The 26,828-nt window shown below is 38.8% G+C and overlaps 1 protein-coding gene across 1 annotated transcript in view; it reads left to right on the top strand.

The window, feature by feature from the left end:
- The window catches only part of RYR2 (ryanodine receptor 2), a 238,954-nt gene that overhangs the window by 56,995 nt on the left and 155,131 nt on the right, over nucleotides 1–26,828 (top strand). The window contains 12 exon segments of the mRNA XM_033145434.1: nucleotides 1,485–1,499; nucleotides 5,995–6,069; nucleotides 7,916–7,994; nucleotides 9,201–9,313; nucleotides 11,345–11,444; nucleotides 12,533–12,629; nucleotides 18,502–18,576; nucleotides 20,339–20,495; nucleotides 21,842–22,006; nucleotides 22,379–22,500; nucleotides 23,339–23,522; nucleotides 24,896–25,031. Coding sequence (XP_033001325.1) covers nucleotides 1,485–1,499; nucleotides 5,995–6,069; nucleotides 7,916–7,994; nucleotides 9,201–9,313; nucleotides 11,345–11,444; nucleotides 12,533–12,629; nucleotides 18,502–18,576; nucleotides 20,339–20,495; nucleotides 21,842–22,006; nucleotides 22,379–22,500; nucleotides 23,339–23,522; nucleotides 24,896–25,031 — 1,318 coding nt within the window.

Raw genomic sequence — 26,828 nt, forward strand, 5'->3', positions numbered from 1 at the left:
CCTTCCAACTCTGTGTGTCTATGACTCTAACTGATTTTAAATGTGAGTCAGCAGGTAGGGCCTCTGATGCAGATATCAAGGCACAGGCAGGTTCATACAGGTGCAAGTGGTCCTTCAAATAACCATGCCCCCAAACGATTTAAAGACTTTAAAGGCCAAGACTGGCACTTTGAATTGGGCTTGGAAACACACTGGTAGCCAGTGCAGAATGCTTGCAATGTGCCTAGACTGCCTAGCCCCACAAGCACAGAACTGGCCACATTCCGTATCAGCTGAAGTTTCTGGGCCCCTTATAATGAATTAGCATAATTTACAGTATTTGGTGAACCCCCTCCCCTCCTTATTTTAAGCATGTCACATTCTTTCATATACAAAAGTAGTTATCGTATCCTCTCCCCGGGTGTATGGTTCAACAGAGAAGAGGTGTCTTATTAGATGGCTGCCGCAGGCAGAACTTCAAAAGTTTATTATAAAGAACCTCTGGTCTAGTGGGAGGTTCATACTCCCAATTTTCCAGTTTTCTTCCTACCTGAGGATACTGGCAAGCTCTTGGAGCCTATCCTATTTAAGGAAAAGGTGTGAGTCAGCTTTGGAGGTCCTGCCTGCAGGACTCAGCTGAGTTTGCGCCATCTGCTGGATCATGCCCTGTGGAAAGGATAGATCCAAACCTCACGGGTACCGGTAAGTGCACATTTATCTGTGTTATTTTGTTGGCATCAGATGTATTAGATAAGCAACAAAATAATTTTGATGGGCACCTCTTTCATTTTATGATTATATCCCATTGATCATAGGAAGCAATTTAGCAGGCCAATGAGTGTCACAATCATTACATTAACAATGAATTATAAAAGAAAAGAGGTTCACTGACTTGTATTTGCTGTTTTGTGGCAGCCATGAGCACCGAGGAATATTTTCAAACCTTCTGAAATGAAATTATTTTATGCGCTGGTTCCTATGATAACTCTCAGTAATCAGTTACGGAATTTTTGCAAATAATTTAGAATATTTTACATGTTCTGATACAATGATATTTAAAATCTAGATGGAAAATAAAGATTTTACAAGATACACACAACTCCCCTGGAGAGCTGCATGTGTGCACTGATACAACTTTTTGGAATTGTTGTGCATGAGTTATTAGTGATTCATTTTAAAATCTCCTTACTTTTGTTTTTACATATTTACAATCTGTTCAGACCAATTACTAGTGTTCTGGATCACTGCATTTTTGTGCATTTGTCTTTCCATGCTATTAATCATTGTATGTATGTGTGATTTTAATATGTTTGATACTGTGGAAGACATTCCTGTCCAGGTAAATTTGAAAAGTCAATATTTTTTTCCTAGTACTCAGTATAGTGCTAGAAATGCTACTTTCCAAAGTTGTTTTTAGAATGAGAAAAAAAACCTATTGTAAAAGTGCTGGTGAGCAATAATATTTAATGTTTTTCCTCTTTTCCCTCTTCCTCGTGGTACTCCAGAAATTTATGATGAAGGTAAGCTTGAAAACTGTTGTTTAATTAATTTATCTCTTCTCCACCAAGAACAGTTCAGAAGAGATACAAAACTCTGTATCAAAGTAAAAGTCAATTAAATAGTCAATAAATAAAAAAAATCTTTACCGGACAGTTGTAAAAAGCCAATTGGTTAAATAGCCTTTCTATAACATACTGAACACCCAGCATTCACAAAGAAGGAAAATTGTAAGAAGATTTATACTGCTCTCCCTGGCCAAACATGGATATATAGTGGCTAAGGATAAGATTTAATAATTATTCATATTATAGTAAAATTATGAAATTTGGCTCAAATACATGGAACCTGGCTATGATGTCTGTAAAATTCTGTAATGCATTTGAGGTACTAAACTGTACCAAATGCCACTGCATACTTTACAAAAGTTTTCGGGATTTTTTTTCCTGTCCCTCAACTTTGTCATAACTTTCCTCATTCTGTTGTTAAGCTTCAGTATTCATGCCTTTTAGCCATTAATTTTTTTCCACAAAAAAAATCTCAGCGTTTGCATTTTCAATATGCGGTAAACCATATAGGTTTTCTAGTTTATAATAGGGTACACACTGCTATCTGTTACTGTGTTGTGTGAGATGTTGATTGGATCTTGGAGGATTAACTTTTGCTACCTCTGAGATGATTGCCTGGAGTGTTCTTTTCTAAATCCCATCCAGCTATTAGAAGTGCATTGTTGTCAGTTAAGTTTATTTGTTTAATGTTTAATCATTATTTGTTTAATACTTTTATTTTGCAGCATTTGTGTGTGTGTGTAATGTCCTTAAAATCAATGCACTTCCAATGCATAGGTTTGCATAGGTTTAAGACAGGGCATTCTTGGGACTCAGCTATACAGCTGCAAATAAAACATTTTAAGTGTGTTTTAAGTGCGACATACAAGGTGGCATTTGTGTGAGCCTTATAATTCAATGTATTTTTAAAAAGGCATTTTAAACAAAGCATTTTCAGAACAGTTTTTATATGTATCTAGATTCCACCTTGGGGGCAATTCAGTACACATCTAACAGTAGCTGACAGTGTGGTAGGGCTGTGCTGCTCACCAGACCCCTCTGGCTGTGTTCTGCCGTGTACTGAGAGGGTGAGGGGTGAGGCAGGGGTGAGGCAGGGGTGAGGCCAGCTCAGTGCCAGCATCCTGGTGGAGCCAATTTGGCACTTAAGCTGGCATATTTGCACTGGTGGTGTTTTGCCCTCTCCACTTGCCCGCTCCTCTTCTTCAGCCTCTGGGTCTGAGCTGCTCCCTGTCACAGGCTCTCCTTGCTCACTAAAGCCTGTTGTTTCTTCAGCACCCAACCATTCCTCCCCACATTCTCCCCCTGACCTCTCCTCGGTGTCCCACCACCAATCCTTGGGCTCTGAGCCTTTCTCCTCTGGGGGTTCCCCAGCTGATACCTCCCACCACTCCTTGTCATGTAGCCAGTCCTCTTTGTAGCTCCGTGATGCAGTGTGGAGGACCCATTCCCTCTCTACCTATTGTTGTGTGTGCATGCACACACATACATGCTTGTTTATCTCTTCCCGTTGAGTGTGTGTGTGCACGCGCGTGTGTGCGCGCGGATTGTATTGACCATGCCTTCTGCTGACATGCAGATTATGGATTTGGTGGCCAACTCATTGTGGTCCTTGGGCTGAGGAAAGTTAACCAGACCAGATAACCAGATTTAGTGCGTTATGAAGGAGACTTTGACCAAGGCTTCTCCCCAGAATCTTAGTAGACATGAAAAATTCTGTTCAGAGTGATAGTCTTGGTAATATGTATGCTCAGATTATATCAAGCTTTATAGGACAATATCAGCACTGACTAATAATACCTTTGAAACCTTTCATGATTTTTATCTCAGTCTAGCCTCTCTGGATATTTTGCCTCCAGGTGTTGTTGTTATTATGGACCTGTCTCTTGTACCATACACATGAATGGCACTAAATGAATAGGTGAACAGTTTGTTACTTGCATAGTGCCCTCCGTGTACATGCTGCCTGAAAAGTCTTACCCTGAGGGTCTTACTATCTGGATAACAGATATAGGGGAGACATCATAGCAAAGGGAAGTAAACGAAGGCAAGGGGTAGACAAGGGAATAATACATTGTTTTTTTCAGCTATATGTGTTTAGGATTAGTTGCTGGAGTTGTTCCAAAGGCTTCATGAAAAGGGTTTGTTTTGAAGAAGGATTTGAAGTCAGCAAGAGAAGTGACACCATGAAGGTGATATTGGAGGCAGACACTAAGTGCCTTTGAGAGTCCCTTCTGCAATCTGTGTTCAAGAGCAAATGTAGTTAATGCAAGAAAGAAAGTGGATGAGAGTTCTTTTAAAATCACATGTTTTATAAACCTTCCATTGTATGTTTTACAACTGCTTGCATGATTCCCCCCCATTAAGCCCAACACTGTACGTGTGTGTGTGTGTGTAAGTGATGGAAAAGAGCAGTTGATGATAGAAATGCTGTCTCAGCAGCAAAGATAAATATATTTTATATTCAAGGCTACACTGTCAGTATCAATGCAGGAATGTATTATCAATTTATTGAGGAATTACTGATTTTTTTAAATGCATATATGCTAAGCTATCTGTTGCTGGGAAAGTAGACCATATATTTTGTGTTGAATATGTTAATCAAGATACCCGATTTATCATCTTCAATATGCTTCTAGCTATATGTTCAGTCATTCGCCAGCAAATCAATAGCTTTAAAATCAGGAGCATTTATCATCGTGTTGCCACAATTGATTGTGAGATGATTATCAATGAATTCAGTCTCTGGAATACAGGCTATAAAATATCCCCTTATTAATGAAATGTATCTAGGCATCTCATTTAGATGATTTATTCAAGGCCTTTCTTGCCTTTATTTTGCTTGCATGAGCTACAGCTAGAAAGCAATTCTCCCCTCTTCCTCTCCCATCACCTGGTTTTGCATGTATAGTTGATGGTGACAGATTCCATATACATTCTAGCTTTTGTACTGTCTGTCACCCACTGTTGAGAGTTCCATCTCCTATTAAATGTTATCTTGGCAGAGAGAACAAGTCTGTTTATCATTAACTGCTTTAAGTATCCTGAATCCTGATGCCTAGTGCAAAATTGCTTTAAATTATTGCCCCCTGTGTTGAATTATTTTACCTGAGATGGTTGTGTGTTTGTTTATACTGTATAGCTATATGTATGGGGTGGACTTTCTATGGCATGCACTGATAGGATTCTGGAATTTATTTTTTTCCTATGTTAGGTAAGAGATGTTCAGTAAATTCCAAGGCCAGGCAATTTCGTTGTGAAAGCCTTTGAGGGCTCATTGCAGAGATTATAAAATATTGCTGAAATGAGGTTCCCATAAGTTTTTTTTTAAAGTTACTTGTGCTCTCCTAAATGTGACTAGGGCAGCACACAAACGTGGGTGTGTTATTCTGCCACCCCCAGTGCTTTTTTCTGGGGGGGCGGGACACATGCAGGGTTACACATACCCCTAAACATCTTGTGAATCTAAGTTTGGCTTCATTGAGGGGTAGTATTTCAATATGAGTAGGAAAATGAGAGTACCCCTAAACATTTTTTTAGGAAAAAAAGCACTGGTCATGCCCAATACAAAACCTGAGGGTAGCGGAAATGAAAAATAGGGGTTTGACCCTTGGCTTTCAACACAATGAACTACAGTCCAATGGACTGCATAGGCATTCCAGCTGCACAAATTGTAATGGAATAGCATAGTGGAACACTGCCCAGGTCATGGAAGAGCAGCTTCTTCAGAGGTCCATCTTGCATCAAGAATTGTTGCATATTCTAGCCTACCAGAAGGGGTGGAATGGTTGTGCTACAATTTAATAAGAACACACACTGGCAAGGAGGTCTCTTGCCTAACAGGCTTTGCTGTTGTCTATTATTTTCTGGCAATTATATCTTAATAGGTGGAGCCAATACTGACACACACACACACACACACACACACACACACACACACACCTCATCTATTTTATAATCTAAATCTAAGAAAATTTATATTGAATGCTTGATAAATATATTAATTTTTTTACAAGTCAATTACTGTAAGTTGTAGAGCATGTGTTCTGCATGCAGAAGATCCCAGCTTCAACACCTAGTGTCTCCAGGTGTGGCTGGGAATATCCTCTGTCTGAAACCCTAGGAGTTGCTGCCAGTCAATGTAGGGAATATTCAGCTACACAGACCAATGCTATGATTTGGTATAATGGGTATGCAACACATTATACTGGATTACTACATATATCAGCAGCACAGGTACATTTTTTCAGTATGATTTGGTATAAGGCAACATCCTATGTTTGTGTGTTCCATATATATATATATATATATATATATATATATATATATATATATAACACAAACTACTATTATGACCCCTCACAATAGGGGCAATGGGCGGACCAAGATTTCCTTATCATAGAAAAGAACAATTTCATGCCAACGTGCTAATGAATACCTCTTATTCATGCAGACTGCTCAAGGTGGTGGCCATCGAACGCTCCTCTATGGACATGCAATATTGCTGCGCCATTCATACAGTGGTATGGTATGTATGCTGATGTTAATGTCTTCTTTCGAGGCATCAAAATTAGAGGGCTGCAGCTGATGTTAATGGGGAAAACTATATGCAATTGTCATAGAGATTATACTCTGTATGTGTGGTAGCAGGGAATTTTGTGGCTATTCCTTTCCAGTGCAATCACCTGTGTTGGATATAATGCCCCCTGCATTATGGAATACATTTCCAGAGGAGGTGAGGCAGATATCGACGCTATATGAATTTCAGCATGTTGTGAAGATATTTTCATTTCAACAAGCATCCTGTGAATGCTTTTTTTATCACTTCACTTTTTGATAGTCAACTATTTTATGTATGATATAGATCCTGTATTTTATTTTGTTGTAAATCACTTAGAGATACGTGATTGTAGGCTATTGATAAATATTTTAAATAAGTCAGTAAAAACCTGCACAAATGAAATCCTGAAGAATTGCATCCAAGAGATTATCACAGTTGTTACCAATTCACTTTCAATAATAGTTTCATTGTTGTAAACCACATGGATATTTTTAATGAAATAGTGGTATACAATTTATTTATTTTTTGTAAATAAAAATAACAAATACAAAGGATGAGATTCACCCGACGAACCCTATTGGTGGAAGCCATGCACAAGGTCTTCCACTTTTGCAGTGGGTTTTTCCCCTTTGTGTGCTTCCAAAATTAACTCTGGGGTGAGGGAATGAGGAGGGGGGTAATTTTATTTGGCAAGCTAATGTGCTTGTGCAGACGGAACATTTGTAATAGTGTGGTATCAGATTTCACTCCTACTGTTTATTTCTTTTGAATATATTATACATCATCTCTAGTCTATACTCAACCATATAAATTTGGGGAGGTGTGGGTAACATCTCTGATATTTACATGCTGCTTTACAGGCAGGCAAACATTAAAAATGTTAAAACAGTAAGCATCAGTTAAGATGGTTGAAGAAAAACAGCAAGGCAAGCTGCAAGCTCCTCCCCGACCCTCATGGTCCCTTCCAACTCTATGATTCTGTTATGACAGCAAATGTTAAAAGTGTCCCATCCTTAAAAGGCATTTTCAGCAGTTTGTGAGCTGGTTGTCATTCACTCAGCTCCAATTTAAAATGACTGAGAAGCAGATAGCTCAGTTGGTAGAGCATGAGACTCTTAATCTCAGGGTCATGGGTTTGAGCCCCACGTTGGGCAAAAGATTCCTGCATTGCAGGGGGTGGACTAGATGACCCTCGTGGTCCCTTCCAACTCTATGATTCTGTTATGACAGGTTCTTAGGTAGCCCTATGAGGAAGAGAGAGAGGTCACCTCAGTTGGAACACTTTGAGCAAGATGATGGACCAGCTCTATTCTTATTGCCAGCCTCTATCTCCCTTTTTTGTAATGTGTAATGTTGTTGCCTTATTTTATTTTAACAAGTTGACACTGTGAAAGTAAGCACTTGCATTTTCCTTTAAACTGGTTCGTTAGGAATTTACAAGGTGAAACCCTCAGAATGCAGCATGTTCCCTTCCTTCAGGAAAAAGCAATGTCTTCTCACATTTGGGCTTCTCTCTTGCAGCATTCTCTCTCCTGCTTTCTCCTGCTTTCAGGCTTTGTCGTTTTGCTATGTCTCTCACATATAGCAGTTGTTTCTGCACACATAGCAGCCTTGAGTTCTGAGTCTTATCTCTCTGTTTATGCTGGCACTCTGTATATAAAAATGTCCCCTTAGAATAGCCCTTGCCGCCTCCTGGCAAGCCCATATCTGCAGCTGTTCCATCTACCTCAAAGAATTATTATATAGCAAAGTAATTATATGTCTAAATTGAATAAGGAGCATAAAACTAGTTTTTCTTTTCCTTCTTTATTAGTACCTGTGTTGTCTCTCCACCTCAAGAACATCAATGGACAAACTAGCATTTGATGTAGGCTTGCAAGAAGATACCACAGGTAAATAAAAGCTGTGGGGGGGGGGGGAACTGCACGTTCTTTTATATGGCAGCAAGTTGAAATGGGTTTAAATTTCCAACAGAAACTTACAGTATTATACAACTAACAGCATTTGTTTGTATGTTCCAATAGACTTTAGAATATTATATGTTCCCCCTTTTTTTTACCTCACAAACGCCTAGTTCCTTTCCTGTTAAAAATATATGTGAACATACAAACACTGTAAGTTATTTATTATTTGGAATCCCTAGTGAATCTTTCAACTGAGACTGGTTTTGACTTTCTTCTGTTCAGATAGTGTTCTGCTTGCAATTTTAAAGCTAATTCATTCAATATTTTATAGGGCAGTGGAGACCATCTCTCCAAGGTGAATTTAGTTGCATGTTTCTTATTATCAGCTTTGTGAGAATGCATATTTTAAAGACTATATCCATTCTACAGAATAGGAGAATGTGTGCCTATCACAGTTTGATTCTAATAGCAATATTTCTAGAACTATTCGTTTAACACTCTTATTTAACACTCACAGTGTGGCAGTTGCTATTTTTTGCTTTGCAGACTCTTCTTTTCTTGACAGGAGATGTGGAATAATTTGATTATATGCAGATATCACACTTCTGCAATCTTTAAATGGTGTGGACTACCACCAAGTGTAGAATAGAAGTCCCATCCTAATCATTTCATAGAGCCGGCTCCATATTCCATATTCTCAAAAATACAATTTTAAAAGGAAGACAGAGACAAAAATTAATTGTTAATGTAACAGTTGGAAATCAACTGTGGAGGAGAAATGGAGTCTTTAATATGAACTTGTCTCAGGGTATGGTCTAAAGGTGCAGTAGACCAACACCTTGCTGAAGCTGAGCAGGTCTGCATCTGATCAGTGCATGGATGGATGATGATTACCTGGGAACCACGTTTATACTGCCTTGGATTCCATGATTGAAAAAGGCAGGATACAAATGTACTTAAATAAATAAAACTGCCAGCAGGCTAGCCATTTACTTTTGGGGAGCGGTTGAACTAAAATAATATTTATTACTACAAAATTGTGGTCCCTTGTTCATTCTCCAGCAAGGTATGTCCAAATCATGACAAGTCACTGCACCCCAAAACCACAATTAGATGCAAAAATAGAAACAATGTATATCAAGGTGATTTTTACATTCTTCTGCCCATCTTTTCCATTAATCGCTGGTAATGTAGGTGAGGCCTGCTGGTGGACAATACACCCTGCTTCCAAACAGCGTTCTGAAGGAGAAAAAGTACGTGTTGGGGATGATCTCATCCTAGTTAGTGTCTCATCAGAAAGGTACTTGGTAAGTGAAGTATGTTTTGAGTATAAAATTGCATAGTACTTAACAAAGCTTAGTGAGACAGACTCTAATTTTTAGACCATGTTTCTGATGTGGCATTGGATCTGAAAGTCAATACATACATGTTTAATGTTTTATTGTGTTTTTGTGTATTTTGGAAGTCACCTAGTGACTGGGGCAACCCAGCCAGATGGGTTACGGACTTTTCGGGGTGCAAATGGCACCCTGGAACGGATTGGGTCCGTAACCTGAGGTACCACTGTACATACATACATACCTACATACATACCCACCCACCATATTTCTCTTATTGTAATTTATTTTAAACGGTTTTTACCATTGTGTTTGAATTGTTAAACAATTTAGTCTGGGACTTTAGCCTGAAGAGTGGGCAATTGATAATGATAATAATATAGCACACCCTGGTAAATTGAAAGATAATTGGCTTCTGGCTATACAGAAAAACACCAGGGGCTTCGAGTGGTGTCTGCTTATACTCTCGGGGGCCTCATGAGTGATGATGCGCAAGACTGGATTGATATTCAGCAACTTGGTGCACCGTACTATGACAGCTTTTCTAGGGAAGAACCCTGACTTCTTTCTGACATGGCCTGGAAATGGAAGTGACATTAGCAAGACAGAGGACAAGGGAGCTGGCACTTTGAATGCTGATCAAGACCTCTGAACTGGAAAATGAACACATTGCTGATTCCTCGTTGCCATAAAGATAGAAGTGGCAAAGTTAGTTTGTGTGTCAGTCCTGCACAGCACTAAGTGTACAGAGTTAGCATCAACAGAAAGTAATATTAATCTGAATCAGGTGCTTCCTATCAGTTCCCTAGGGTGAAGCATGTCTCTTAGCAGAAATTTTGATTCATGTAACCCCGGCTTCAAAGAAAAATGCCGTCAGAAAGCTATTACTTGCAGCATGAATTCAGTGATTACTCAGTATTTTCTGATTCACTGACAGTTGCATCAAGCCAGAAACCTGAAGAAAATTGGGTTTGAGCTTGAATGCAGGTGACCCGCTGCTGCAGTGACATTTGAGTGACTTTTGGCTTCATAGGTTGTTGTTTCAATTTAGAAACTCCAGTGTGGATGCAGGGAGGGTTTGTGGTGTTTATACACAGCTCCTTGTGAGCAGGATTGTCCAGTTCTTCTCAATATGTAAGGAAACTTCCCTGTGCAGAGCATTGTCTAGTAGTGTAGTGTAGCACTGTTGATGTGTGCATGGTTAATTGGAACCCAAATGATTTCTTCATCAATTTCAGTTTATTAATTTCACAGTCTGCTTTTTTCTTTCTGCATATGAATAGTGAGATAAAATTCTCAGAAATAGAAATAATAAAGCAATATCAAGAGTTGCAAGCCAGAGGGTCAACATCTGTATAAGTGGCTTGGATGAAGGAACTGAGGGGATGCTCATAAAATTTGCAGATGACACCAAACTGGGAGGGGTAGCCAATGCCGCAGAATACAGAATCAGAATTCAATATGAACTTAACAGATTGAAGAACTGGACCCAAACCAACAAAATGAATTTCAATAGGAACAAATATAAGGTTCTCCCCTTAGGCAGGAAGAACCAGATGCACAAATATAAGATGGAGGACACCTGGCTTGCCAGTAATACATGTGAAAGTGATCTAGTGCTCTTAGTAGACAACAAAATATTGGGGGTGGGGGCCAGGTAAGCCCCACCCTAGATAGTTGATTACATGCACACAATTTGAACAGCAATTCCCATCAACTTGGGGGGCTGCCCCCTCAAGTATTTTATTGGGGGGGAGAACGAAGGGACTTTGGCCCCTAGGGGCTGGCTTCTAAGTCTGAGTGCCACGATTTAAGAATGATACTGACAAGCTGGAACATGTGCAGAGGAGGGTGACTAAGATGGGTAGGGAGAAGAGAAAAAAAGGGAAGTCCTGTTGCACAAGTTGAAATCTACTTGCATGATATTTGATAAGAACAGGTTCTTGTATATTCTTGTAGAATAGTTTAATAATTAGCTCTCTCTTTTTCCTATGTCTGCAGCATTTGTCTTATGGTAATGGCAGCTTGCGAGTTGATGCAGCTTTCCAGCAAACACTGTGGAGTGTAGCCCCCATCAGTTCAGGAAGTGAAGCAGCTCAAGGTAATATTGATAATATAATAATGCTAATGCTAATTGTACTATCAGTTAGCTGTTTCAGTAATAATGGCCTGCAGATAATTGCTGTATTGAACAAGTATTTCAGGGCCTTTATATTATTTTATTTAGGGATTGGAGGAAAGTGAGACAGATGGTACTGCCGCATGTCATAAAATCAGTCCTACTCAAGGACACTTGATTTTATAATGTGCAAATTGAATAAATAATGAGAGGGAATGCACTGGATGATAGGCAGGTGGTCGTGTTGGCTTTTGATTTTTCTGGCATTCTCTTAGCCACCCACTCCCAAATCATTCATCATCTTGCTTAGTGTCTGCTTTTTTACATGTCACAAAAATCAGCACTGGGGGAGTGCACATTAGTGCTGACTTACAATATATCTGATTTCACTGGTGTGTAAAAATACCTTGGGGAAACCATGGATTCCTGGTTTGCCAGATAGCTTTTACTATGATTATATTTAATGAAGTCTGCACTGAATCATAATTACGCAGTTAAAAGCTCTTAGTTCTGTTTTGTGCGTGATCTGGTAGTAGTTTTTATTGATAGCAAATAATCTTTATAGATTTTATCATACGTTTACATTTCAATAATGTAATGTAAACACAATAGTGTTTCAGATTATTCTCTCCCAGGGTATGCAAGGCTTAAACCTTGATTAGTGCCATTAAAAGATGGATACTTTTCCCAGTAGCCTTGTTAAAAAGCAGGAAACCTGACTTTTGACACATAGACCGATGAGTGCCATCTTTTAACAGATCACTTACTGCACTTATTATTCTAGACATGACTTCAGATAGTGCCTGCAAAACCTTTCATGTGCACAGGGCACCCACAGGCTTAATAAGTAGTGAATCCATTACTTCTATTCTTGCTTTGGTCTTTTTAAAAACCAAATAAAACTAAAAAAAACTAAAACTGAAAAAAACCTAGGAGACAGGGGTGCGGATTTAAAACCAGTACTATCAGGATTCTTTGAAATTGAATGGCAGTAGATATTTGCAGATTATGAGCTTGGATTAATCCTAAAACACAAAATGTTTGCCTCCCCCCCCCAAAAAAAATTATAGGTTACCTGATAGGAGGTGATGTACTGCGGTTGTTACATGGTCACATGGATGAATGTTTGACTGTCCCTTCAGGAGAGCATGGAGAAGAGCAAAGAAGGTAAATTTTATGATCAGAGGGGGAAGAGATGGTCTTGACAGGATACTGTGGACTGGGCCACTTGGTGTAACCCTAGGGTGTTCTGAGAAGGAACCAGCAAGAGAGCTGCTGCACTTATCACTCCCTAAGCCCAATAGTTCTAGGAAAGGGGCTATGTCACAGGCCCCATGAGGTGGGGAGACGCTTATTAGCAACTGACCAAGTGCACTGAGACCAGACTGACCCCTTGTCTATAGCTGATATCACTGGGGAAAACGCCAGCGTGTGTTTCTGTGTGTTCGTCCTCATTCAACCCATTACTATCCACAGGTCCTGGTTCTTTGCCAAAACAGCTTCATCTGGTTCAGATGGTGTGGAGAAATAGAGCTGAGTACAGTATCATTTGCAGATTTTTTTCACTGATAATATCATAAAACACCAGAGCATTGAGCAACAGTAAAACAAAAAACACCCTTAAAAACCAATACATTGCACTACCCCCTACCTGTTTCCCAGAACAGGTAATCAACCAGAGTGAGCAAAGCCATCTCAGTGCTAAACCTGGGCAAATAGCCAGATTGAAATTGGCCATGATAGGTCTGCTAAAGATTACAATAAAACGTGTTATAATTGGGATTTGTTGGCTAATATGACATTGATTAAAGAGTGTTGGAAACACCAATGAGGCAGGTTGAAGCACCTGCCTCAGGGGACAAAAACGCAAGAGATGGCATCCTGCCCTTCCCACCACTTCCATTACAAATTGGAATTTGGTGGACTGAATGTTCATGTTCCAGCTTGTTTATGCTGCTATCTCATGTTATCTGTTCCCTATATTTAAAATGGAAGAAATAGTTAAGTGCTTTACTGAGTTGCTGAATATAAATAGAAGTGCTATATAAATTGATGGTTTAAAAAATCCATAGAGAGGGAATGCAATTAGTACTCTTCTCATCAAGAAAAGTGAAAATAGATTTCATGGAATAAAAAAGCGGCATTTCCATATGCTTATTTAACTGTACACAAGTTTAATGGATCCCAGTTCAGAGCTGACAAGAAATACCAGGATGGCATAATAATGGTTTGGGCAATTTAAAATATGTGAATCCTAAATTATTTGTGGCTCAGTTATAGAATGATACATAACAGTGATTGCTCCTTTAGTTATTGTTCTACAAATTATTTTATGGTGTCTCTATCCAAAAAGTTTCTTTGCTGTCCGTTATTACTCATGGTTGGTTTTAATTATAGCTGTATATTTTAATAATTTTGTTGTAAGTCAACCAGGGAATGTTTAATGATGGACAGCTGTATGCATTTAATAAATAATAAATACACACAAAATGAAAATGCAGCTCCATTGCAAAGCTCTATTACGATCATATTTCTGACAAGTATGGTAGGATGATCAGCTCCCTATTTGAGCAGTTAATGTATCTTCTGTTACTCCCACCTGTTTTTCTATCAGGGAGCAAAAAATACATTTTAATTAATTTAGTTCCTGGGCTGTATTTGCTCACAACTCTCATTTTAGTCTTCTATAAACACAAGCTACACTCAAACCATTTTATTTATACTATACTATACTATACTATACTATACTATACTATACTATACTATACTATACTATACTATACTATACTATACCTTTCCCCTGATAAGAGCAGCTAAAAATATAGGGGGAAACCCTAATCATTAATAAAAAATTAAATACTGATAGAATTAAAACCACCTACCCACCCCTATTAAAACCGGACAAATAATTACAATAAAAACAGCACAGCATCAGCCATTTCATTAAAAACAGTTTGAACAAGAAAGTATTCACTTGCTGGTAGAAGGAAAGCAAGGAGAGAGCCAGTCTAGCTTCTCAAGGGAGGGAGTTGCAAAGTCTGGGAGTAGCCATATTTAATCCTCCCAGGACTCAAGTGATGTTTAATGTAAAGGAGGCACTTCAAAGATTAGTTTAGCAAAGTCCTCTCTGAAGTAAAGGGTAAAGGGACCCTTGACCGTTAGGTTCAGTCGCGGACGACTCTGGGGTTGCGGCGCTCATCTCGCAAACCAGAGCAGTGCACAGAAATGCCGTTTAGCTCCCACCAGAGCAGTACCTACTGTATTTATCTACTTGCACTTTGACGTGCTTTCAAACTGCTAGCTTGGCAGGAGCAGGGACTGAGCAACGGGAGCTCACCCCATCGTGGGGATTCGAACTGCTGACCTTCTGATTGGCAAGCCCTAGGCTCTGTGGTTTAGATATAGATTAAAAGGGCCTGGGGGTTGGGGTGAGCTGTGAGGGGAGGAATGGGTGAGGTATAAAGGGAGGGTTGTTGTTTTTTGGTCAGATTCAAAGTTCAAAGTGAGGAGGGGTGGGCTAGGTATGGGAGAAGGGAAGTTGGCAAAAGAGTTGTTGGGTAGGTTGGGCTGCCAAGTGAAGCGTGTGGGGTGGCAGCCCTAGTTAACAGCGCTCATATGTTAGCTTTTCTTGAATTTAAAATTGTGCTAGAAGTTTTGACACTGACAGAAGGATTGCTTAGCTTCTTTTTTTTTTTTTAAAAAAAGAAAAGGACAGGTCCAAACCATGAGATTAAATCAAACCTAAATTGACAATAAATCCATCCCATTTTTAAAACATGCTGCTATGAGCGATAGGCAAACAATAAAGGCAGGTTTATAGGGTTCAGAAAAGCACAAGATACCACAACAAGATTTCGTCAACAGGAGTGCAAAGGTTTATCAGACTAAAATGAGTATATTTTTCTTCCAGGATACTTGAATTATCTTCTGCATTTGGTTAATGACAGAGAGGCCTTTTTCTGCCTTTCTTCAGCAGAAAAAGCACTTATTTATTATATACAGGTCACCCATGTCAAAATTAATTGAAATACACTTGATTTCATAACAGTCGTAATGCGTTTAGGCAACATATTTGTCTGTGCTGTCAGACAAAGAAGCCTTGCTTGAGAATATTTCCAAGGTACATTCACTTCTATTAGAATTAATTTTGTCCCTCATTTCCAATGTCTAATTGTTATGTATTGCTATGCATGTTCCCCCCCTTTTTTGACAGCTACAAGTTTCTGTTTCTTTAAGAAATGCAGACAATGGAATTTTGCACTTGTGCCTACTTAGATCTAAATACACCTTGCTGAGAAGAAAAGCAAATGGGATTCAACAATGATAAATTATGAAAGTGTATGGATTGTTTGGTACATAATTTCAACGGCAAAGGCTTTGAAATATCCTGGGTGGGCAGGGAAGTCATTGGCTGGGGGAGAAACAGCACAATGGTTCTATCCAGGCTAGCTGCTTCAAAGCATGGATTCTTTAAAGGGAGGCATGATATTTTTTATAGGGAAAAATTGAAGAAGGTTGTACAGTGGCATAAACCAAAATGTGTGTGAGCATTAGCCCATCTTCTGAACAACGGAGTGCATGAAAAACTGCTGGTCTGTGTACACCCTGCCTTTCTGTTTTTGAAGGGGCTAAGCAACTTCTCATGGGGACTCAGCTACATTCGTAAAGATAAAGCGCTGTATATACATTATAACATATGCCAACTAGATTTCCTTATATGAAGTTTACAACAGGTTTAACTGAATTGCTTTTTTGATGTGTCTAGATGCAGCCTGGATTTTTATTTGTGGGGCACTATAGTATATAGTGAAACCTGTAATTGTGAAGTAATGGGACAGGATCTGATGAAAAAAAATTAAATAGCTTGATTTACAATTCAAGCATACCTCTGGCACTATGTTGTTACTCTCTGCAAAGTTCCTGAATGGGAATAGTAAGTTGAGAAATAGAAACATATGGCACCGTAGGTCGATAGCATTTATGACAGCAGTAGCTATTTCATTTAAGACTGCAATAGTGAACCCAGTTGTATGCTCACCAGTTCAATGAATTCAGTAGGACAGACATATACACATAAGAGGAACTGTGTCTTGTCTTAGATGCCTTTTATTCAGGCCTTTTTCTTCTGTACTGATAAAGAAAAACTTGTGCATCTTTTTAAATTATCTGCATTGGAGTCTATACACTTCTCTGACAAGCTTTTCCCTCATGGTTATTAATTAGTGCTAGGGGAATATAAAGTAATAATTTAGTTTTTATTCCATGTAACTAATTTGTTGTTTTAATTAGATGGAATAGATTCAGTGGTCTGGGCTCCTTGTTTAGGTTTAGCCATGAGTAAACAAACAAACCCCTGTGTTGCAAAATATGACTCAGCAATATTCGATATTGCTAGGTTTAGCCATGGGTAGGCCTTTGCAATTTCCTAATTTACATCACACAAATATGATTCCCCCCCCCCAACCACAACAGAATAAATTGGTAGAAATTTGTTTGGGTCTGCTGGGCTCCCACACACCTGTCCCAGTAGTGTAACTTCATATGTTCAGCAGAAAGGCAAGGAATACTCGTAGGAAGTTTTAAGATAAAGGAAAATGTTGAGTTGTCTAGAGGATTGTAGTGAATTCTGAGCAAATTAGCTATTTCCATACCCTAGTTCTGAGGTGGTTAGCCCAAGAGGGTTTTTTGTGGTCTACCATTTGTCAGTTGAAGAAAAAAATATTGATGGTTTCTATAGGTCTCCTGCTGTGGTGCCATGATGCCTAAAGGTGTTTTTTTTTACAGCTGTCAACTCCCCTGTTTATCCTTTAAAATATTTTTTTAAAATCTGACTACTCTCATTAGCACCTGTCGTGATGCCTAAAGGTTCTTGTGACCCCTCAATACCCACAAATTTATCCTTGAATTTTATTTGCCATTCCAGCTTTTACGCTCCAGCCATTTCCACTTTTCCTTATGATCCCTTGGAGGGTTGACAATGGCTCAGTGTGGTACGCAGTCCCCCAAAAGCTTCGTTACCCCCTTAGTCGGTTTTTGTAGCAAGACAATTAACAGTACAGGCAAGAACAAGTGGTTGCTTTTCGTTTTCATTGGAGATTATAGAAACAGGAATATATTTATTGGAGCTGACCTTTCACCTGAACTGCGCAGGCTTCTCAATGCCTCTCAGTTTATTACTGTCCAAACAAGAAAATAAGCATTAATTGAAACCTCCTGCACAACTGTGGCAACATAGGTTTAGCTGACACTGGTTCCTGCCAAAAATGGCCTTGGTAAAGTTTCCCTATAGTACACCCTGCAGAGATATTCATGGGCTCAGTAGGTTTGATTGTGCCCCATAGCAGCTTCCTCACCCATGAGCTTTCTCCCTTTCCCTCATATTTATTCCACCTGGCAGGTTTGTCTTGGGATGCTCTCAGTTCACCTACTTCTCAATTGTACACTGTTTCCTACGCAACTTCCCCTTCCCTAGGTTGTAGGGGAACTTGCAAGGGCAACTATTTTAGTCTCTTATTTTCCTGGAAGGAAAGAGTGCTAGAATATGAACAAAACCTGTATAATATATAGTAATATGTTGTACAATAGCCATATTTGTGCACTTTTTCATTATAAAAGGGAATATCTATGAAGAAAGGAAATGATTGAAATATTCATTTGATTAAACAGATCTCAGAGAAATAAACTGGACACTAGTTTGATGTGATCGTGCCAGCCCTACCTAATTAGTAAAGGTAGCTTACTAGCTCACCAAAATATATAATATATTTTGGAATGCAAATCTTTCAGCAGTATATCAGCTGGAAAGAAGCCACAAGAGACTGGAAATGGACAGCAGATTTTAAGAGAGCTGGAAGTCTGAGCGGTATTGCTTTTCTTGGTGTTTATTTTTCTATTGCCTCTGGTGAAAGTAGGATGGATGTGGGCACACTAGGATCAGCAGTTTCTCTTTGAAGAAACTAAATCAGCTCTCTCTAAAACACTATCAGCTATTTTCAGCCTAAAGGTCTGGGGAACTCAGAAAATTCCTCTTGTGTTGCAGAACAGTCCATTACGAGGGTGGAGCCGTGTCGATTCATGCTCGTTCTCTTTGGCGATTGGAGACTTTGAGAGTTGCGTAAGTAAAGGAACCTCTGGCATAATGCAATTCCATAATGGCAACAAATGTCCCTGTTCTTTAAAATGCAAGCTTTCTCTTGAGAAAAATATTGTGTCTATGCTGAAAGACTGTGATGGCAATTTGGAAATGTACTTATTTACCCAAGATCATAATCTACAATTTTGCCCTGTGAAAGTTTCACATGGAATTGATTTCCAATATGGGTTTGTGATGCTGTTACGGTTGTCAGATAGGTGTCAGTTTCAGGCTTTTCAAAATGCTGATTTGGGACAAGTTCCACAAAAATTGATAATATTAATCAGTAAATGCCAGCAGCTGTGGGGGAAAGTTGTACTACAAAGCTGCAGCTGTTTATGGTCATGTCTTCTGATGGTAGCAGAGCCAGGCTAATGGAACATTTTTCTTCTTTTGGCTGTTTGGGAATTAAAACTGACCTTGAGAATTCTAGTGCAGTGAATGAGAAATAGGTTCCTTTACATTTCCCTTGTGCATTTTTTTTAAAAGAAGTGCATTACCTTCTTACCTAGGATTGCATAGAAGCTGTTAGGTAGGTGGTCCAACAAATGACAGCCTACAGTCCAGGCTAACACATATCCTTGACAGCACCTCTGACTGCAGCTTCAGCCATTAAAGATACTTGACAGAGGAATACTTATCTAAATTTCAATTTAACTGTGATATTGAGTCATCTCCCTTTATAGATAATACGAGAAACATACAAGAAATGCCTTACAACTCTCAACAGTATCCAACTGCTCAGTTCTCATGCTGGTTATGAAACTATCGGTGCATGTTGTAGGCCAAATTGATGTATTATGCGAGGATTGTGTATTTATTGTGACTAGGAGCCTCATTGACTTAAACGGAACTCGGTGTTCTGCAGCCCCCTATTGGTAGCACAAAAGAAATGTGCTGAACTAAGGAGAAACCTTGCTATTTGCCTTTTTCAGTCTGAGATGGATGTACACAGTACAAACAAAAGTATGCACCTGTGAAATCAGGTTGTGTAATGAAACGGTGTTGTGTGTGTGGGTGTGTGGAATTCTGTTCTTAGAAGAATTTAGAAGATTCTCTGAATGTGCAAGTAGCAGTATCAAATCATCTGACTGGCTTCGCTGCCATGAAGCTTTTGTATACCCTGTTAGGTGTTAGCTGACATGATTATGACAGCAGATTTGTTTCTCCAGCTACTGCTAGTTAGACCTCCAATACTGAGCTCTCCATCCCTCCTGTTGTCTTCATAAGCCACATAATTGTCTTGCTATAGTAGGCCTTTAAGGAAAAGAAGGATGCAGCCTTTACATGAAGTGATGTCTTCCACCTGTTGAAATAATTCATATTGTTTTGAAACGGGGAAATAGAACATCTTGGATTCGCCTTGACGCAGAGCTCTCTGTGCACTCTGATGTCCACATGGATCACTTGCGAATGCATGCCCAAAATCTGTAATGATAGACAAATCTATTGTCCCAAATAATTCACCTCTTGATCTGCTACCTCTGTTGAGATGAGCATGTAGTCTTTGCTGGCAGCTAGCTTCTTGTGTGCATTAAAGTTATTTTGCCTAAGAAATCACTGCTATGCCAATGTGCCATTCATTCTGAAAGTAAAACTAAAATGTTAACTCAATAATTGGAAAATATTGTTGTTTTTATAAAATTGAGTTCAAATTCCTTTTTAAATCATCTTTCATATTTCGTTTGACATTTAACTATGGAATTTTACATGATCTAAGAATGCTAATTTGAACGTTTTTTAGGTGGAGTGGAAGTCACATTAGATGGGGCCAGCCGTTCCGATTAAGGCATATAACAACAGGGAAGTATTTGAGCCTGATGGATGACAAGAGCCTTCTTCTAACAGACAAAGAGAAAGCTGATGTGAAATCTACAGCGTTTTGTTTTCGGTCTTCCAAGGTAGAAAACTCAAGTGCAGTGACAGATAGTGTAAACTTGATGGAAACATTAACAGTTCCAGTTGAACTATAATTTCTTAGCAGTTAGGCTGTGCATGCTTGTAGCATTCTCTCTATGAAATTAAATAGCAGTGTACCATAAAAGTACACAAAGGTGCAAGTTGTGAAAGCAGATCTTGGATCCAGCTCCTGCAATTGTCTTTTGATTTCATTTTGTTATGTTGGGTTTTACAACATCTGGAACACCACTGTTTGGATCTTAATACCTACATGCATTTGATACAAATTCCATTTAAAGTACAGTGTGCATTCATACACTTTTTCACTGTTAGTCTGTTTGTCATAAATTACTCTCTATATAAGTTCAATCGTGACCCTTTTATAGTCAGATGTGTATTTGTATTGATGAAACATAATTTCATAAGAGTGTTGGGGAAATAAGTATTAATTAAAATATGCCAACTAATACTCAGTTGGGAGTAATTCCAGTTCGGCTTGGTGAGGACTGCAATGTTGGCTAATATTTTCCCCACTTTACAAATTTTTTTTGCACACCCATTTTAGATTTTTCACACCCCTGCCCCATTGTTCAGTAGATGGAAGCATGTCAGTCTTAATAAAAAGCTGCATTCTGTCTCTTCAAACTGGCACCTTCTCTTTAAAACTTTTATTTAAATCTTTAATGTTCATATAATAGCTTTAAAGTGCATTGTGTACTGGCTTTTTATTTGATGGATCTGAAAGAATCACAGCTTCAGCGCAATGTCGTTAAGTTTATTAGAACTGAGTGAAGCTGAAAAAATGCTGCTAGAGCCAAACTGATTTACTATAATTTTATGTGTATGAATCAGTCCAGTTTGGAGGATTCCCATAGGCTCAGCTGAATCTTGGTTTCATCACCTTTATATACACATGCCTATATCCCATATAGGGGGAAGGGGGGCCTATGGGAATCAACTGTGTGCAGGTGATGTGGATGACTGGATCATGCCTTTCAAATTTGTGCATAGTGTGTTAGAATTACTATACTTGAAAACGTATATAGTGAAATGATATAGACTCCATGCACAGAAGAATTAAAAATAAATACGTAAGTAAAATGTTGCTTGTATAGTAATGTTGTACGTATATAAAAGAAATTGAATTTATGGGTGTTTGGAGAAATGTGGTTGTATTATGGAGGATAAAAAACACACACTTAAATCCAGTTGAAGTAGGTTAACCTTTAGCTTGTATGCACAAATGCTACCAATTTTAATGCTTACTATTTTGTATTTAGGAAAAAGATATTTCACCTTTCAAAAAAAAAATGTATGGGCTAATGTATTACATCTTTTTTTAAAAAAGGAAAAATTGGATGTGGGTATAAGAAAAGACGTGGATGGAATGGGAGCACCTGAGATAAAGTACGGAGACTCGGTCTGCTTCATACAGCATGTTGACACTGGATTGTGGCTCACGTACCAGTCAGTGGATGCGAAGTCTGTAAGAATGGGGTCTGTGCAACGCAAGGTAAGATGTTTTACACAAAGATATCATATATTTATGTTTAATATTATGCGAATGAAAAGGCAATGTCGGTGTGGCATTTTACATTTCAACTTTTCCCAAGTACTAAATGTGTTTTCCTATTAAAATAACAATAGGCACTGAATCCTTTGGGGCAGAATTTCATGTTACAAAGATTACAAGGTAGCTGGTGAAACTCTAGTCCCATGCCCCTACCACAATGTAGTTCAATATAACCTATACAAGGGCTGTTTTTTTAGCCAGGGCTCACTGGAACTCAGCTTGTAAAGCACTTAGAGCATTTGGGAAGAGTTCTGTACAAAATGATAGTTTTCTTCTTTTGTGATCCTTGCTCTTTGATTTTGTTTTTGTCAGGCTATCATGCACCATGAAGGCCATATGGATGATGGTCTAACATTGTCCAGATCTCAGCATGAAGAGTCACGTACTGCACGAGTAATCCGTAGTACCGTCTTCCTTTTCAACAGGTTCATAAGGTACATGATTTGTTCTGGTTGAAAACGAATACCTTAGCCTTAGCTAGGCCTTAGTACCTGTAAGTTAAACAAGCAAACATTCTTCCACTGTCTCCACTCCCCACCCCCCATTCATCCGCTGTTACCTCCTTTATCAAATTTTAGAGTGTATCCCCCTGGGAACAATGACTTGTCCACTTGTAGCACATAAAGCACAATGTATACCTATGGCACTATGGACTGGTTTATGAAATACTAAGCTATGGTTTATTTGATCACCCAGACCAGGCCTTGCAACATAAAATAGTTTATAAACCACAAACCAACCATGCTCATAAACCTTAGTTAATGTTAACCATGGCTTAACTTTATGTGTAAACCTGGCCTACTTTAAGTTAGGGATGACTAACCTTTGGCCCTCCAGATATTATTGAGTACAACTCCCATCACCTGGCACTGCTGGGCATGCTGCCTGGGACTGATGGGAGTTGGAGTCCAAGAGCATTTGTAGGGCCACAGGTTGGCCACCCCTGATTTAAATTGCCACTACCATACTCACACTAATGGACAGCACAAGAAACACATGACAAAAATAAAACGTAACATCTGTAGTATAAAAAGTTATGGGGTTTCAGCAGGAAGTTATGGGATATGCACTGATTGGAAGTGAAGCAATGTGACTACTCTGAAACCTTTGTGGGCACAAACAGAATTGAAAGTGGTATTGCATGTGACTGCCCCAATAGCATCAAGAGCACACACAAACATCATGAATGCACAATAAATATAGTAGAACATTTGGAGGGCTCCTCAGACTGGGAACATGTCATACTTAGAAGAGCTGTACAATTCATTTTAGGGGCCTTGATGATCTCAGCAAGAAAGCAAAGTCTTCCACAGTTGACTTACCCATTGAGTCAGTCAGCCTTAGCCTCCAGGACTTGATTGGATACTTCCATCCACCTGATGAGCATCTAGAGCACGAGGACAAGCAGAACCGCTTAAGAGCACTGAAGAATCGGCAGAATCTCTTCCAGGAAGAGGTAGCAGTCTTGGTTTGCCTTTGGTGCATTACTTTTGGGACAGGTTAATAATTCTTTCAGCTTGACATAATGATTTGCATAATCAGGTTTTTGTTTGGTTGGAAGCAAAACATGCCAGAAAGAGAAAAGCCTTCACGTTTTGAAAAGTTTGTGGTTTTGTATGCCCTTATAATATGTGTGTTTTTGAACAACTTTAGGGGAACAACTTTAGGGGAAGATGTGTAGGAATTTATCTGGTCATCTAATTTTGCAAGCGTATGGAAGCATCCTTGTTGGGTGACAGAAGAACTGCTTGCTAGTCTCAAAGAACAGTGTCATAACACTAAATCATTTAGGATGTAGTCCTAAACCATAGTTTAGCATTCAGCAACAGTGAGCTTCAGGCTCACACACTCATTATGCTTCAACTGATAACTAGTTAATTAAGCTATGATTTGCTGAAATAAGTCAATATCATAAACTAGTTCTATCTTGGCTTGTTAACTGAGAACTCTAGTTAATTAAAGTATGATTTGTTGAAAGAAGTCAATATCATAAACTACCTTGGCTTGTTGCAGTGAGCTATAATTTATTTTAGCATTGACATACTGCTTAATCATTAGCATTTATCAGCATTTACTAAACTAATCTCAGTGTGTCCTTTTCAAATGTAAGAATAAATCTCGGTTGGTAAGAACAAGAAGCATACTCCTTACAGCCATTCCAGGAGAGGCGAGTGGGTAGTTTGCAACTGTGAAGCTCATTCATAGAGTGTTAAAGTATGCTTTAGTGCTTTAATGCAGAGGTGGCAGACCTGTGGCTCTCCATAGGTTGCTGGACTTAGAAGTCCCATCTTCTAGGACCATTGGTGATGCAGGCTGGGGCTCATGAGACTTTATATCTGGCAGGCCACTTCTGTGACCGAAAGCTTTCCCCCCAGAAAAAAATGGCTAATACTTGCAAATGCATTATTCCCAAAAATGCAGTGATGCAGGGAGTGAGAGATGTATCAAGCCTGAACAAATACAAGAATAAGAAATCTCCAGAAAAGGAATAAGGTTGGGGTCCTCAAACACGACACATGTGGGCACCACAGTGGCCTTATAAACCCCCTTAGCACCCACCAAGGCCATCCTATTTTTTTTTAAATTAAGGTTTTGTGGGGTTTTTTTTGGTATTTTGTGGGGTTGCTTGTTTTTAGGGGTTTAGCATGCCTTTTGGGTTTGTGTTTTTATTTATTTTGTGGTGATGTTGGCATTTTGCCTGCTTTGGGGTGCATGTATATATGCCTATATTGTTTTCCTTCTCCTTTGTTTACAAAGCTCATTGCAAGTTATTTTTTCTCTGTTACAACAAATTCTTATTATTTGAGATAAGCACTATTTCTCTTGTAGGGTATGATCAACTTGGTGCTTGAATGCATTGATCGCTTACATGTATACAGCAGTGCAGCTCATTTTGCTGATGTAGCTGGGAAGGAGGCGGGAGAGACTTGGAAATCTATCCTAAACTCATTGTATGAATTACTAGGTAAGATATGCATTTCAGAAATGGCGATTTTTGTTATCCAAACACAAAAAATATGCTAATGAAACCCCACAGGGTGGAATTCAACATCATGCTATTACAGACATTTCATCTGTGCAAGCATTCCAGCTTACCAAATAAAATGTTTCCCCTTCCCCATGTGTTGTTCTGGGTTCTACTGTCCACCCAAACCATTTTAGGGGGTGTGGGGTGTCTGTGAGGGGATGGGGGGATTCTTGTTGCACAAGCAGAAACCCTTGCTTAGGGCTTCGACTGACTGCTTTTGTTAGGTGAAGCCCACTCTATATGTTAAAAAGGTTGTATAGGATTTTCTTATAAGAGAAAATCTTTGTGGGGGATAAATCTCCAACTTGCTTAATTGAAGCATCTCATGCTGAATAAAGCTTAAATACTGCCCTACAAGTGCTTTTATTCATTCTTTTGGTTTAGGCCAATATTTTGGAATATTGTTCATTCAGTCCTATAAGCTATAGCTAAGATGTATAGCAGATAGTTGATGTTTCCATTATTCATAGCCTTTAATATATACCAGACACATTATCAGAATGCAGACTGAAAGGAAATCTTTATACAAAAGAAAATTGTTTCTATCCATGTTGTGGCTAGCCATCAATTTAATTAAAAAATAATATGTAACAAACTGATTGCATTTTCTACTCAAAGGAAAATTATTTTTAGTGTTATTTGATAGTTTCATAAATATATTGCTATTGAAAAAAGTTACAAATATATTACTTCATAAGACAGTTTAATCACTCTCAGTTACTCCACGAATTAAATATAGTGCTAATATAGTTCATTCCTGTGTGGGAAGGTGAGACTTGTGAGTATATAATGAATTATGTTTCCCATTTCCATTATTAGCAATACATTTCTTCTACAATATTATTTTCAAGAGTAGCTCATGGAACTTATTTTCCTCTCCTGGCACAATAGGTCCTCAGGGAATATCTGTGTTCCACAATTAATTGTAGAGTTTACCTGACCTGTGGTAAAATTAGCTGCAGCTCTGATGTTTCTAAATTGGGAGTTTATTAAGATTCTTTCTTGATTGCTATTTTAGCTCTGAAGCATGGACTGTGTAGGACAGAAAGATGGTTTGTCTTGTATGACGATGACGATTGCTTCTTCTTATACATACCCTCAAGCCATTTTGTCTGGTGATTTATACCAGGGAATAGACATGCCATTGAATTTCACTAGACTTAGAACTAGCAGTGAATTTTAGGATCTGGGCAACACTAATTTGCAAGGAGAGGACAGCATTAGAAATTTCTGAATTTTTCTCCAGAATCAAAGTCAGAGAAGACTAACTGGCAGAAGGGCTGCTTACAGATAAACTGATGCTGACAGGAGTGAGGGAGAGGAAGGTACCCCACGAGGAGTGCCCAGGGCTTTCCACATTAGTTCTTCAAAACAGCTAGTCTCAGTAAAAGTAGATGTGGGAGAGGCCTTTGGACTTGACTAAGCAGTGCGTGTGGGTCTTGATGGGGGATATTTTCCTGTTTGAATTTAATACACAGGAGTCAGGAAGGCATTCAACGTAGCTTCCTGATGGAGCATAAGCTCTGAGGAAGGTTTGCCCAAGCAAAGTGACATGGAAACATAATTTTATAATGTGAGTTGGTTTTTCACCATATAGAATAAGATATAAAGTGTGTGCTATTCAGGATGGGTTGCATGGAGAACACAGCCTATGTGGGGACAAAGTCTATGAATTTTTATCCTTTAGTAAAGATGACTTAAGGCTGCAATCCTAACCCCACTTACCTAGGAGTA

This window comes from Lacerta agilis, chromosome 3, assembly GCF_009819535.1.
Source record: "Lacerta agilis isolate rLacAgi1 chromosome 3, rLacAgi1.pri, whole genome shotgun sequence".
NCBI classification, from domain to species: Eukaryota; Metazoa; Chordata; class Lepidosauria; order Squamata; family Lacertidae; genus Lacerta; species Lacerta agilis.